Raw genomic sequence first — 15,214 nt, 5'->3', positions numbered from 1 at the left:
CTCCAGATATCTTTATTCTTTGGTCCCACACTTAAAGTGTCTTATTTCCTCTCTTCTCTGGCCACTGGTCCCCTCTTACTGCTCTCCACTTCCACTTGGTTCTCGAGGTCTCCCTCCTACCCTTCATATCCACATCCAGACTCACCAGTCCTCTCCCCTCTGGTGCCTGTGGGCTGGGGAAATGCCAGCAGCACCAGGGCTTGCTGCCAGCCCTCTGCACATGGTTCCTGGCCTGTAAAGCTGGCTCCTCTGGGAGCATAGGTAGCCCTGTGCACAAAGAGCCAGTGTGCCAGCAGGGCACAAATCAACAGGCGGGAGTGCAGCCAGCGAGTCTGCAGAGGACTCAACTAGTGAGAAAGAATCATTCAAACTGAAACAGAGGCTGACAGCCCCCTCTTCCTTCCTTTTTTTTTTTTCCCTTTAAATTTTCTAGCATATTTGGCTTTTCCCAGTGGCATCAAAAGGCACATTCTCAGTAGGCACATTCTCACCCATTTCCCCCTGATCCCTCCAAGATCTGATACTGTCAGATATCACTGCTACCTTTGCTAAGGATACAGTCAGGACATGCATGGGCTCTCCTCTTCCATTACTGTAGACCCAGCCAGTAGAAGAGGACCTAACTGACCAGTTCTGCTCTTGTTAATCACTATCATGTACAGCACATCCTGAATGAGTTGCTCAAACTCCACAACAGCTAGTGGACAACAGGGGCTCAAGCAGGAGAAACTCAGACCCCCCTGAAACTGATTTAACATATAAGAGAACAACAGAATACCCACTGGCTGGGTATTTCTTTTAAAATTTGAGATAGAAATCTCTATGGCTGACACACAGCCTTCAAGCAGCACCTTGAACTGTTTTAACTACATTTCCCACATTTAACTGACCACCCTCTGGGAGCTGCATGGAGCATTTAAGTTTAGCACCATTAAACACCCAAGCAACAGGACCTGGCAAAGAAGGACATCTGGTAGGTTTTTACTTCACTATCACATGGAATCACCTTTATTATGAAACCAGGAAACTTGCTTTTCTTCTCCAGCTAATGCACTTTTCATCTATCACAAGCTTTAAACCAGTAGTGAAGTGATGGGTGTGATGGTCTAAGGATATGAGTAAAGCTTTGTAGGGAAAGAGACTGAATTTCAGACATAAGGCATTTTCACCCTTCCCTCTGCTATTTACCCAGTGGAAAAGGAAAATGCATATAATTACATAGATTCAAGCCTCATGTTTAGGAAAAAAAAATATACATAGCAAAACAAAACAGAAAAATAGCTTATGTTTAAAGAAGAATGATGGCAGCATGCTGTTCAGCAGCAAGAAAGGTGAGAGAGAATTAATTTTTTTCTTCAAAGGGAAACTCCCTGAAAACCACAGCTTTCCTAACTGCAATCCACACACATACACACACAGAGCACTTATCACCAGCTACCCCTGCATCTTCTCCATGTTGTGTCCTGCATGCTAAAATACTGGCATCTATTTGGGTGCTTTACCTTTGTTGTCCACCTCTTGTGATTACATCAATATTATTTCTCTAAGCTTAGAAGGGAATTTTAGGAAGGAACAGCTATAACCTCTCTGCCCACAGGAGCACCACTGGTTTGTGTTTCCATCCAGAGACGAGCAAAAAAGGGAGCTTTGTTTTTTCAAAGCTGGCCAAGCAGTTATTTTCATGTTAAGGAGCACCTGAAATGTCTCCCCACACAGGGGAAGCCAAAGAGAGCTGCCCAGGGGTGGGTTTCCATGGAAGCACCATGTGTGACACTTGGGTAGCTGCTGATAGAGCAGTGTCTCCAGTGGAGCATTTCCCAGGACACCCAAGCACAGCAGGGCTGGGCGCTGGTGCAGCCAAGGTCAGCTTGCAGCAGATAATCTGTTCCAGGCAACACACAGACCCTTCAACCCCACACAAAGAAAGAGAATGCATTCCATAAAAATAATGAAAGCCACCTAAAGTGCAATACGCCTTTAAAAGGTGTAAGGTTATGGTTGGTTCTTTAGGATTTCCAATTCCCCTGAACACTCTTTTCTCCTGTTCCTTAAACAATCTTCATACTTCCTTATCATTTATGACACTAAGGTCAAAATAACTGTCCCACAGCTGCATTAATTTGTATGTTTGCTTCTCATTCTACAGGGAAACAAGAACGAGATGGTGAAGTTTCTGGAGAAACTGGTAGTGAAAAACCTGTACTGAATTAATATTATCAAAATATTTAATTTGCTCATGATTGAAGCTGACTTTTCTGGGTAATGCTTTGAAACATATGTCAACAAAATTCAGCAAGCCTGTTTTAAAAATGACATTTCAATACACAGTTGAATAAAAATAATTTCCTTGATGCAAAAACAGATTTAAACTTTTATTTCTAAAACAGGGCAAAGTTTAAAACCAACTGGTGAAATTTTGAGTCAAAACATACCAGGGGTAATTTAACCAGGTCTAATTCACCCATGTTTCTTAAGCATTAAAGAAGAAAACGGAACCATATAAATCTAAAAATCTCATTATAAAGGCAAATTATTCCTGCCCAAAATGACAAGGTACACCAAGCATTCAAAAATAAAGCCACTTAAAGCTGCTGAGGAAAAGGATCCCTTTATGAAACCAACATCAGCCCTGGGACAGGCTACTGAAGATAAGGGCAATGTAAATTTACAGCACTCTAGACTGCTATCAACATCCCTTGTCTCACTTCAATTTGTTTCCCATGTAAGCACACTCCCTCTCCATCTTGCTGGCTGGGCATTCCCCATCAGTTGCCCACCCTCATTTTCCCCTGGCGGGTGTTGTTAAGGCAGCTGCTGGACCTGCCAGCTGCAGCTGGATCACTGTCTGGACTTTTAGTTCTTGTCTTTAGAGACATCTCCCAGGAGAGCACTGGCAACCACCCCAATGCTGTCAAAAACAGCAGATAAATTTTGCTTCCTTTCCCCCTTGCCCCACCTGACACATGGGCCACCTCCCCATGGAGCAGAGTCCCTACAGATGGTTAGTGGCAGTCACACTACAGGCAGTCTAGCCAGTGAATGAGCAAAAGCCTTCAGAAGGCAATGGAAATGGTGTAATTCTTCAGAAAGGAATATCAGCCTGCTCACTGCTTGGAGAGCAATTCAAAATTAAATTTTCTTGCATCCCAGAAATATTTTGTCCTCTTGAACACTGCTTCTTTTTACTATGGGACTCATATCAAGTGCCAAAATAGGTATATATGAAACTCCTGTAACTCCTGTGATGATCTGTTATATTGGATACACTAATTTGATTGGTATGTATGAGCAAAATTACAGTGGGATTTTCAGCTGGAAGGGACTGCAAGTGAACAGTTTATCATTTAAATACATTGGGAGTAATTCAATCACAGGAGGCTGTTACAACAATGCAGTGAGCAATAATCAACAGCAACACAATGGCCCCTAACTAAAGCAAAATGTTTTCTAGCCCTTTCAGATGGAAAACAAAGAATAAAACAAATCACAAAACAAAAATCCCTCCACACAGATAGGAAAGCTCAACAATGGAATAAAGGGAAAACAAGGGATATCTGCATCAGGCTCAATGCATCCTTTCTCCCAGACAAGTACCAGTTTTTTACCCATTCCATGCTAGAGCAACTGTGGGCATGTTATTGCAGCACACAAGAGCAGAGAAAGGGTTCCTCCTCCTTCCTGACCCACTGCAAGGCCTGCAGCTTGATCACATTCTTAATTCAACAATCCTACTGTTTTCCTCACTCAGACCATCAACACTCCCATGCACCCAGAATGAGAGAGGTGGTCCTTCCTTCAGTAGTTTGTAGTTAATCTTATTTAATTCTTTTGATACTGCTCCTTTCTTACTCTTCCTACAGAAACACAGCTTCCCTCCAGGGCTGCATCAGAAAAGCCTTTAAGTGGGGGGCTGCAGAAAGAGTTTAAAGAGAAAAAGTGAGGGAAGAAGTAATAAAAAAACCCAAAATCTCATCATCAACAAGGAGGCAGAGATGACCATGTTCTGAATCATTTATAAATTGCAAATGGTGCTGTACTGACAACTGCTATATCTAAATGTATTTGCAGTCAGAAGATCCAAGATCTGTATTTGCAGTCAGAAGTATCAAGGTGTGCAATAATGTTCTGTTTTTCCACATGAAAGGGAGTCCCTTCCTTAAACAAGAGTGTACTCCTACCATGAAACTGCTGAGAAAAGTAATTGGTCACAAATAATAGTCATAAAGCCATTTTGAAATTTATCATTCCTCCATGGGCAATATCATTATACATGGCTTAAATAAATCCCTCCAGCACACAGTTATGCCTTTATTATTTTCCTCAAAGGAAACACAGGTAATTAGTTTTTTCTTTCCCCTAAAATATGTTTTATTTCATCTGCAAGTTCAAGAAGCTGACTGACAAAAGCCCAATTTAGAAATTGGTTGGGAAACTCCAAGGCCAATTGTTGGCTCAGGGACCCATCATTTCTCAAGATCCATAATTTATTCTGAGGAAGACCTGCAAACATCAGGTGGGGGGGATATCAACAGGTTAATGACAGCTCTCACACCCTTAATGCTTTCCAAAACTTTACCAGAAAATCGGTATTTGCACTGCAAAGCCACGTTGTGTGATGCAGATCCAGGAGCTGTAACCCCAGACACACAATTACATGCAAGCCAGCTAATTAACACCAGTGTGTTGACTGCACCAAAAATCACACCAATGACCTGGGAATGTATACCAGAGATCCTGAATTGGGCTTTCCATCTCTCACTGATGGAGACTGCTTTATTCATTAGGCACTGATGTTAATGGTGACAGTTTTCTATCTTGGATTAAGCATGTTCCAGTGCTGACTGATGCCTTTAATACTGACTGACAGAAACTACAGTTACCCCAGAGACCCTCAACAAGGATCAGACAAGAAAAGAAACATCACTTCTGCCCAATGGCAGAGCAACTGGCTGAGGTTCCCCTGCAGCCCCTGGGGTCAGAGCAGCTAGTGTTGGAAAAGCAGGGGAAATGTTTCCACCATTTTCTGACAAGTGGGTAGTCTGATGCAGATTGCAAATGACAGTGCAAAATGGGTGTTTATGGGCAGAATCAAGCCTGTGAGAAGAAAAAGGGGAGCCTGAACCAAATCTGACAGGTGCACTGGGGAGATAAAGATCCAGAAGCTCTTTGCCTTTGTTGTAATTAGACAAACACACATACACACACGCACAGAGTCTCTTCTGCACAGCAATCTACAAGACAGGATCTTGGCTTTTTCAGTGACAATTTTGGTGATGAGGGGGGGCAGCTCTTTTTAAAAGCATCAGTAAACCAAGGAATTGATACTTCAGACTCTCAAGCAAGAACTGCACCCTACCACTGTCACTTGCAGCAACCCTCCATCCCTAAAGCAGCATCACTCAGATGATGCAGGAGAGGAAAGCAAAACAGCTCTTGGAGCAAAGCTTTAAAGAGAAACTCTAATGTGGTTTAAGTTTCCCATGGGGCTGGCACTTTAGAATAGGGGGATTGAGTGCTGCTGCTTCTCCAAACCAACAGAGTAAGTGTTGGATGATGGGCAGGATCCCAGCAAGCAGCTTCCTTAAAACCCAGTTTCCAGAGGCACACAGAGCTGAAGGCGCACTCTTGTAGCCATGGTAAAATTCTTCAAGAGATGTCTCTAAAGACACACGGCACTGCAAGACAAGACTATAATTACTAGGACTGTTCAACAGGCCATGGAGTTTTTAACACAGTGCTGGAGTTTGGAATGGGTTTTCAAGAGCAGAATGAATGAATGAATGAATGAATGAGATGATTTACAGGCAATAAATGGATAATTTAATTCTGGGCAGTGATGCCACGTGCAGCCTTTGGAGAAGAGCTGGGGGATTTGCAGTTGTCTGTCCAACTCACCAGGCATCACTCCTTTGATGTCGCTTTCTGTGTTCATCCTGTTCTTGTGCGTGAACTGAAGGATCAGTTCCTTGGATGCCTCAAACTGTTGTGTAGCCATCAACCACCGAAGAGACTCTGGGAAAATACTTTAAAGAGGGAAAACAGGTTAGGGCTCCTTCCAATTTTCTGTCAGAGGACAAATTGGTAGAGTTTTAGCTGCTCATTTAACCACTCAGAATCTACGTAATTATTTCAAAATACAGAAGAATAACTTATAAAACAAAAAAGAGGGAAAACAGATTCAGAATGTGCAAATTTATGATATTTTCTTTTTTCCTGATTCACATGTCATAGAGCAAGTACCTATCACATGGAAATACGACACATTGGAATTTTATAACATATTATGGGTGCTCTGTCCATTAATATAACTTGAAAGAAATGAGAGGAAGAGACAGTGCTGTCTGCAATAGACATTTGATGCCAGGGAGCAAATGAGATGAGCAGTTCACACATGATAATTCAGACCAAAGAAAGAAAACAGCTGACAGAAGTAATTTGGGTTCTCTTTTAAAGGCAGACAAAAGAGAATAATTACTTCTTAGGATCATAAGCTTCCCTGACTAAAGATAATATTTTGTTAGTTGCCTTAAAAACATATATATGCATACAGTTAAAAAAGCCCATTTTCCATCCAATTGTATCTTACAAGTGCTGATATTAACTAGATTAATGAGCTTAACTGGTCACTCTCCCTTTTTTTTTTTCCAAATGATCTTATTTTAATACAAAAGAAATACATAGCTCTTAGAACAAACCCCCCAAACCTCCCATACTTCTACAGACATGAAAACTTTCAGATCTCACTCTGGTTTTTTTCATGTTAAGACCTCATTTTTACTATTCTTCCAAAAGACCATACTAAAAACACATTTAACAACTACTTTTAACTTCAAATACATAATAAACCCTCAAATTTCCTTCACCAAGCACTGATCTTTGCTGTGGATGCTGCCCAGTTCATGTCCTTCTAAGCAGCCAATTGCACCATTATTGTACTATCTCTGAGGGCTGATACAATTTGGAAGATACCTCAGCAAAGCCTCCACCTGAGACACAGAAAGTATTTTTGGAAGAAGAAATAAAGAGAGAAATCAGGCACACTGCAATCTAAATGATATCAGCTAATAAAAATATATAACAACTATGATGACAGCCATTCAGCTTGACAGTTTATTTACTACCCCTCATGCTGCACAGATGATTTGGCACATCTTTCAGCAGAAAGTCTCATAAAGAAAAAGCATTTTTTTAAAGTACTAAAAAATTTTTGAATGCAAAATATCTGCATGCTTGGCCCTGGTGAGTGTACAGCCTCAGCCACCAGCCTGTAAGTTTTAGATTTTCAGCAGTCTGCTCACAGGTTCCAAACGACAAGTCCTGTGGTGACCGCCCACACGTAGGGAAAGGAAAGGAGCCACGAGGATGGGCATCACAGGCTGGGCACAAACATATCATTTATCTTCTGGGTCCTGCAGGTTTCTCAGACTGGAAGTGCTGAAGCCTAGCATCTTTCAGGTGCTCCATCACTCAGTGTCAGCAGTGAGAAATGTTCCTTAGGGACACTTAAAAATCCATGGGCTGCCTTGAGTCCAGGTCATCAGTCCAGTCACATTCAATAAGAACTCCCATGGTCACAAATTCTCCAACAGTGTGACACACTAAGTCTGGTTGCACCCAATGGACTCCCATGGCCAGAGTAGAAGTCTGGTCACATTCAATAAATCTCATGGCCAGATACAAAAGTGTCACTTACTGAGCAACAGGAATGCAGGTTCTTGGGCTGCTGGTGATAAATACACTGTCTGTGGAAGCACACACCAATAATACCTACAGTATGAATGATACAGCCATTGACAAATACATTAAATTGTGAGATGACTAAGTAGCACTAAAAGTATGATCACAAACACAAGCTTGCTTTTTGAATTTCCTGAAAAACACTCAGTATTGCTGAGTGTTTGAGTCTTACACCACAGGTGGTGAGAGAGAAGATAGGTATAGCCCATTGAGGTCCCAGGGTACAAAAGTGAAGCCTCCTCTGACCTCCTTCCTTAATTAAGCTACATTTATAATGTTTTCTTTGAGGGAAGGGAAAAGGTAAAGTTACAGGTGATGTCATTTCGTGTTTAGGCTGGAATTTGGGTGACTTCATACATTAGCATATGGGGGGGGTGTGAAAAGTAATACATATTTTTGAGCTAATGTCACAAAGTTCAGCTTTTGGTCACCTTTTGGGTCATTCCTTTGGCTTACAGTTCCCATCAGCTCCATTGTTTTAAACAGAGCATGACCACAACCCCTCTGTGACACTCCATCCTTTGTTTCCTGTCTCCCTTAGAGCAGTACACCAAGCTCCCTCAGTGTTCCTGCTCCAAGGTGTGCAGACAGTTTGTCCCTGGTGAACCACAGCCAATGCATGCACTCCTTCCTGCTGGCCTTTGGTTTTCAGTATTTTCCTCACATAGCTGGCTGATAGTCTGCTCCCTCCTCTATCAGGAAGGAAAGGGCCATGCTTTCACAGTCAAGGAAAGAACAGGGGTGGGGTTGGGTTAAACTTTCATCTCCTGTTCCACAGCTGCTGCTGCCTGAGAGAGGAGAGGAAGATGACTGGGAGGCACACTGGGGAAAAAAGATCTTAAGTTTGAGAAATCCTAAGAGGAGAGAAGAATCCTTGATAAAGACCAGGAAGGTACCATACGTAGCTGCAAGGAGAACTGTGATTCTGTGCAGATGGATGGAAAATGGATGCTCATGGAAAGGTTGTAATATGTTGTCAATTAGGGGTCTACCTCAGGTCAACAAACACAGGTTTTGCAACTTTGTGTCTTGGTGTGAGTAAATTCTATCTAAAAGCACCAGAAAAGAACCAGCCACCTCTTCTATTTCTTCAGTTTTGGTTAGAATGAAGCAGAAGGTTTATTTCAAGTTATTGATACCTTTACTGACATTCATGGCATCATCCTGTCTGGAGCTTCCTTTGTTCAAGGGAGAAGAAATAAGGTATAGCTGGAGTTCCCCTTCCCTTATGGCTCTAATAGACACACAGACTTGAAAGGAGTCTAACTTCTATTAAATTATCTTTATACATCTGTCACAAACCCCTGTGCCCATGTCTGACTTACATGGGTGCCTTTCTGCCCTTCCAGAATGACCTAAGAGCCCAGTAGGGGTATCTGCTTCATACTTTTATATCCAAGCCCATCTGCCCATCCCTCCTAGACAAATCTGCTGCCTTTCCCTTTTCTCCCATCCATGCTCAGCTTCCCAATCCACTCAGCCATGCACCTCCTGGGGACTGTGTAGCCTGCCATGTGCATGTGGCCGACAGAAGAGCAAAACCATAGGTGGGGGAGAGGGCTAAGCCCCTGCCTGGAGGGGCAAACAGCACTCTCACAGGAGGAGATGGAAGTAAAGAGAGTACAGAGGAAGGAGGGGGCAGTGCAGGGGCTATTTGCAGTATCTGTTGACTCACTGCTTTGGGTACATGATAGGGAATTAGCAAGCAGTGCAGTTTTCCAGTTCTTCTTTTATCACCAATCAGTTAGTTTTCTTCCTTTATCTGTAACACCCGCTGCGGGTCCATGTTCCATTTGGAGGGAAAGAAAGAGGTAATAAAATGGTAACACTTCCCAGAGAATATGCAACAGATGGAAGAAAAAAGCCTAAGAGAAAAGTATATATTTTACTGACAATATAATTAAAGAGGCATCCCAACTAAGGTTCATTTCTGCAAATGCAAAAGCCTTGGGCAACACAAATCCCCATCCTCTGGCTATTAGCACTACTTCTCAAGCTGCCATGTTCCACAATATATAAGGGGGACTTATTTGCTTGGTTTGCCTGCCCTGTCCAGCTAAAAAGCCAAAGAATTCTTGCAGATTACAGCATAATTTTTAGCATTTCCTATCCCTTTCAACGTCACTCAGGAATGACCTCTCAACAGGAATGTGTGAGACCCTGCCAAAGCCACCTGAAAAATGTGTGGCCTCCAGAAGACTGCTGAGGGATGCCTGCTCTCCATGCCATCCCCTATGCTCATTAGGCATCTCCATACTACTGTACCATCCTTTTGGACACAAATGTCTGTAAATACTCTGTTTGATATTGTGTTTTATCCAGTGGTGGACATCAGATATTCCAGCTGGTAGGCATTACTACATGAAACTTTGGAGCAGACCAGCATGTGTATAACATACAGCAGGTAAGGGAGAGAAGAACAGCGTCACTGGTTAACAAAAACACTCTTCATTATTCATCAAGATGAACACTGTCAAGATGAGGCTATTTAAATGTTATGTGTTGGAACACAGTAGCCCCCACCCCTGCTGTCATTATTTTCAAGGGACTTTTAACTCTCCTGAGTGCACATTTTGCCCATGCTGAGGCATGTCCACCTTGGGAATAAGCAGTGAAATCCCCACTGAGGGTTATCACCATCAACACAGGAGGGCTCTGTAAGAAGTTAATACAAAAATAAAACTGTTACATAGTGCAACATGTTTTTACATGTTGTAACTTGTCAGGCATTACAACTAGCAGCCTAGCTCGCCATGGTACATAACAAGTTGGTCCTGCATAGAGTGGTGGCCTTTTCCCTCATTTTCCTCAGTGTACAATAACAAAATATTTTAGACTTGTTAGTGTTCTTATTGTTATGGTTTTGTACAACACTACTCTCATAAGCCTCTGTTGTCTTATGCCGCCACTGCGTGTCACTATTAAGACAGAGTAACAAAGAAAGATTTTTTTGGAATGTTTATAAAGTCATGGTGGAGATGGACCTGGCACTATTCCCAAGGTGAAAGCCATCCTACTTCTCTCAGACAGCCCTATCAACACCACAGTGTCACAGGCACAGAGGAGTGGGACCGGTTGGGAGTGGGGAATTCCTTGTAGGAACAATCTCAAGCCAATGCCTGGCACAGATCAGCCACCCAGACTTCAGCATAGCATGTGCTAATTTGGGCAAAATCAAGTCTAGTTCAGGGCTGACTACCTCAGGCATACAAAACATCCCAGTGTGCTTGTTCCAGGCCTGACAGATGTTATTTGTAACTTTTCTTGGATCAAAGAAACCAACAGTGTCAGTCCAGAACCACAACATAGGTATTAAGGGAAAATATAGCCATGCAGTCACAATCTGACAACAGCCAGGCTGGGATGCATCCTCTCAAGAACTATTTTAGTCCTTAAAGGGGATGTGACAGCCAGAATAATAACAAAGTACAACTTCACCTCAGTGAAAGGGGACTGTCTCCCTAGTGCCCACTGTGTTGCACGGTGTAGCGTATGTGCATGCTACAGCAGATTATAAAGTTATTCTTTCTTATTTGAAAGTCAAGCTTTGCACAAGGTGAATGGAAGAACAAAGGGAAAGGAATATGTATTGTGAAGCGCACACACTTCCCGACAGTGGAGCATCTCCCAGGTCCAACATCAGGAGCTCGCTGGCAGGAGGAAGAAATACTTACACCCAGTAAAACAGCATCAGCAGGAAGGGACAGATGATGACTGCCTGGAGGACCTGCCAGTCCCTGCAGAGGGCAGCCAGCCCTGGCATGAGGAACTGCCCTGCCATCTCAATGAAGCTCGCCACCATGGTGATCATGAATCGGTGCCCGGGAGGACAGAGCTCTATCCCTGAAACACAGAGTACACAGACAGTCAGCCCCCACCAGCAAAGACACCCTCAGAGCAACTCTAGGAAACTTCAAGGGAGGTCATGTCCTACAGGAGCTTTGGTCAAAGCTATGCAGAATCAAATAAGTTTTGCTTCCTCCCATATTTAGGCTCTAGAGAAGCCCATTAACAGCTGTCTGTGGAGCAAACATTGTAACTTCCATATACCTGCTGTATCCTCACTGCCAGGTTTCCTTTAGTCTCTGCCTAGAGAAGCATTTTACTTAACAATAAGGTGTTTATTTTTAAAAGGGAATGTATGGTCAAACACAAGCCAAAGATCTTGGGTCATGGCTTTTCACACTTCTCAGGAACACCACCTGTCTTCCCAAACAGTTTGCTGGGAGGTGGAAGAGCACAGCTCTCAGCAGGATTCAGGCACCCAGCTCAAATGAGATGCCACCTGCCCACAGCTTAATGTGCTCTGACTCAGCCAATTCCAAGCTGGATTTGGCTGAGTGTGTTGTTTCTGGGTTTGCTTTTCCTAATAGCTTATCTTGATCAACTTTCAAACAGGCCAACTTCCCATCTGTCTTATCCTGTCCTCCATCCTTCCTTTTGCTTTGGGGCAATTTACCACCATCACTGGTATCTTCAGTTGCCTCAGCTGTCTTGTGACAAGTGAGTCGATAAAACTCAGTTCACTAGATCAAATGTTTCCTTAAACCCTGAATACTGCCTAACTTTATTCAGTCAGAAGATGAATTTGTCAGAATCACAGCCTAACAACAAAATTTTTAAAAGTCACAGAAGAAATAGCAAACACAAAAATGGGACAGGCTTGTGGAAACTTTTTCACCAGTAAGACTGTAATAGAGGCCTCTATATCATATTTCCCATTTGCCCACATTCACTTGCACAGACTAATTCTTTAGCTCAATAAACCTGCCACAAATGTTGTGTAGCACTTATTGGAATGCTGATACAGAAAGAGGCCTGTAAACATTTGTGATATGTTGCTGTCAGCATTATTGCTTTTCTATGGAGTGTTTCCTGTAGTAGTTTTAAATTAGAATTTAATGGTTATTAAAATTTTCACTGAAAAGCTCTAAGAAAATAGGAAGAGATGACAGCTACTCCTTCATTCACTCTCTAACCTGCAGTTTGCATTTATCACTGTAACACAGATTTAAACTAACTGACCAGGAACTAGCTTGTAGATCAAATGTAGGATTAAACACCATATATTTTGTTCCCTTTCTTTTCAGCCAATACAAAAACTATCAACGGATTTTTGCCAATATAAAAGGAAACTGTATCTGTTGTCAGGCAGCCCAAATTTTCATTAGCCTAACCACAAACACAGCAGCTTTGGGAACAAAAAGGAGAGAAAAAGCTCTCAAAGACTCTCACATGCTATAAAAGGCTTTTACATTTTAATTTGGTAAAAAAGATTAAAACACAGAGCTCCTTATGACATTAATATGGTTTCATTCTTACTAATGAAATATCCCAAGCCTAGGAAATTTTTGTTGTTCTATGCAAAGAGGTCATTTCCGTTTTATTTCTCTAATCTCCAAATATAAAGTGCTTCTGTTTGTTTTTCTAAACCTTAAAGTAACAGTTACACTCCAATATTCCTTCATTAAGTACAAGGTCGAGTTTTGTTGCCATAGAAACAGGAAGTCTGCATTAGATATGTGAGGCTTTAGCATTTCAATTGCATTGCTCAGGTTAGTATCAGGTAAAAATAAAAATAACCGAGATATCAACTTCTATATAAAGTCAGGAAGCAGTGACCAAATAATAAAAGTATATTTTATTAAGTCACTGGTGCACAGTAAAAAACTCTACATGCAACAGTTACTCATTGTATAGAAAGGAAATAGCTTCAGAGATTGTTTAGCATCTATTTTCTTCTCTGGATTATCACATGCATATGATCAGTTTCTGCCCTTTCCTCTAAAAAAGCTGGAGATGACAAGAAAATAATCCCTGCTCTAGCTGGGTGAGTGTGACTTTCAGGCAACACTAGCAGCATATGAAATACCACATCTCTGTTGAAATGCTTTACATATTAGGACAGCCTACTGACTTTCCAACATATCTGGCTTCAATTTTATATGATAAAAGATTCAGCACTGCAGTTTTTAGCAGGCATCTATCAGTCAACCCTTTCCCACCCCTGCAGCAAAGCCACCCTCCGCAGCAGCCTTGCCCTAGCAGCAGGAAAGGCACCCAGCTGATGCTCACACTGGGGCCTCCATGCATCCAGGCACGAGGAGGCCTCTGCACCTGCAACCATTTCCACCCAGCTCACATGACAAAAATACCAACTCAGATCAAATCACTCCAAGACTGAGATCAGCTTTACCCACCCATGGCAAATCGAGCAAGCAAGCTCCAGCTCCCCAAATCAACGAGAAAGTTTCCATCTCAATTACTTTGTGGAGCATGGAGCAAAGCCTCATCATACACTAATGATGCTAATCACAGAAATTGTCATCAATACCAAAAACTCCCAGATACATCCATTTGCTCCACTTGGAACATTTTGTGTGGGCAAGGAGACATGCATGTAAAGGATTTTGTTTCCTTGCCCAGCATTCCTACTCTATGCAGCTCAGTCAGAGCAGCACATCTAACTCAGAGACCTAAATTCCCTCAAGCCCAGGGAAGTGATGGTATGGGCAAGTTGAAACCTGCATGCAAAGCTGTCCTGCAGTACACGGGCAGTGAGATCAGGCATGCTCAGGACACGTGGGACAGACTCTCTCGCAGTCAACAGGTGCTCAGCAACAGTGGACAAACAAGCCAGACCCAGACATTCCCCTAAGGCAAAACTGCTCCCAGCCTGAAGGCAGCTGTCTTATGTCAGGTGTAATCCAGAGCTGGGCCCCCCAGGCATCCCAGGCACAGGGCACTGAACACATGAGACATGCAGAGCATATTGCACCTCTGGCTGGGAAATGTGAGAACCAGGTCCTGGGGCCAGACCTGTTATGCCCATGAGCACTCAGGTTTGCTGGGGTGTGAGTGAGGGAGCTACTGAAGAAGCTCTGCAGCACCTTGGGGGCTCAGCCCCACTGCCTTGTGCAGGAGGTCACTGCCCTGGGCAGTGAAAACCACAGGTCAGACAACAGCTTAACCAGGCAAATGGAACAGGCGCTGGTGACAAGAGGTACAAGGACTTTACATCAGAAAGGGGAAAATGTCTTTGCTAACAGCTTCTCTCCCTGGCACTGGGATGGACAAACAGGGCTGGTATCCTTTACAACAGGTTTTCAGGCAACGTCTTCTGAAAAGAAGATGGGAAAGTGAGATAAAATCACCTTTAAGTATGCCATATCCTGACATCTGAAATGCTGTCCTCTCCCCTTTCCAACTGTTTTTTTTTCTCCCATCCTCTCCACCTGTGGCTGTGGAAGGAGCATCTGGGAACATACAGACAGGACACTGGGAAGAACTGCAGTATTACTGGGTTAACATCAGCTCATGTAGCCACAGAGCATGGTCCTGCATAGCCCACCTCCTCCAAATCCCACCAGGCAAGCTGTCACTGCCATGGAGGGACTAAGATGCACATCCTGTCCTTCCTCACTCCATTTTGCACTTGCACACTGGTAACAATCTGTTTCAGATTTCAGAAACCCTC

General features: G+C 42.9%; 1 protein-coding gene across 3 annotated transcripts in view; it reads right to left on the bottom strand.

The window, feature by feature from the left end:
* SLC22A23 (solute carrier family 22 member 23) overlaps window positions 1-15,214 on the bottom strand; it is a 109,993-nt gene that overhangs the window by 23,772 nt on the left and 71,007 nt on the right. For 2 of the 3 annotated variants that reach the window (XM_054644412.2, XM_054644420.2), the window contains exons 4-5: window positions 11,412-11,580; window positions 5,896-6,023 (exon numbers count right to left, since the gene is read on the bottom strand). In XM_054644412.2, the coding sequence (XP_054500387.1) occupies window positions 5,896-6,023; window positions 11,412-11,580 (297 nt within the window). Of the gene's footprint in view, window positions 1-5,148; window positions 5,676-5,895; window positions 6,024-11,411; window positions 11,581-15,214 lie in introns of those variants that run through there. The other variant, XM_077181362.1, reaches the window with a different exon arrangement.

This window comes from Agelaius phoeniceus, chromosome 1 (assembly GCF_051311805.1).
Source record: "Agelaius phoeniceus isolate bAgePho1 chromosome 1, bAgePho1.hap1, whole genome shotgun sequence".
NCBI classification, from domain to species: Eukaryota; Metazoa; Chordata; class Aves; order Passeriformes; family Icteridae; genus Agelaius; species Agelaius phoeniceus.
Note: the sequence above shows the minus strand (reverse complement) of the source record. Positions and strands in the feature narration are given on the sequence as shown.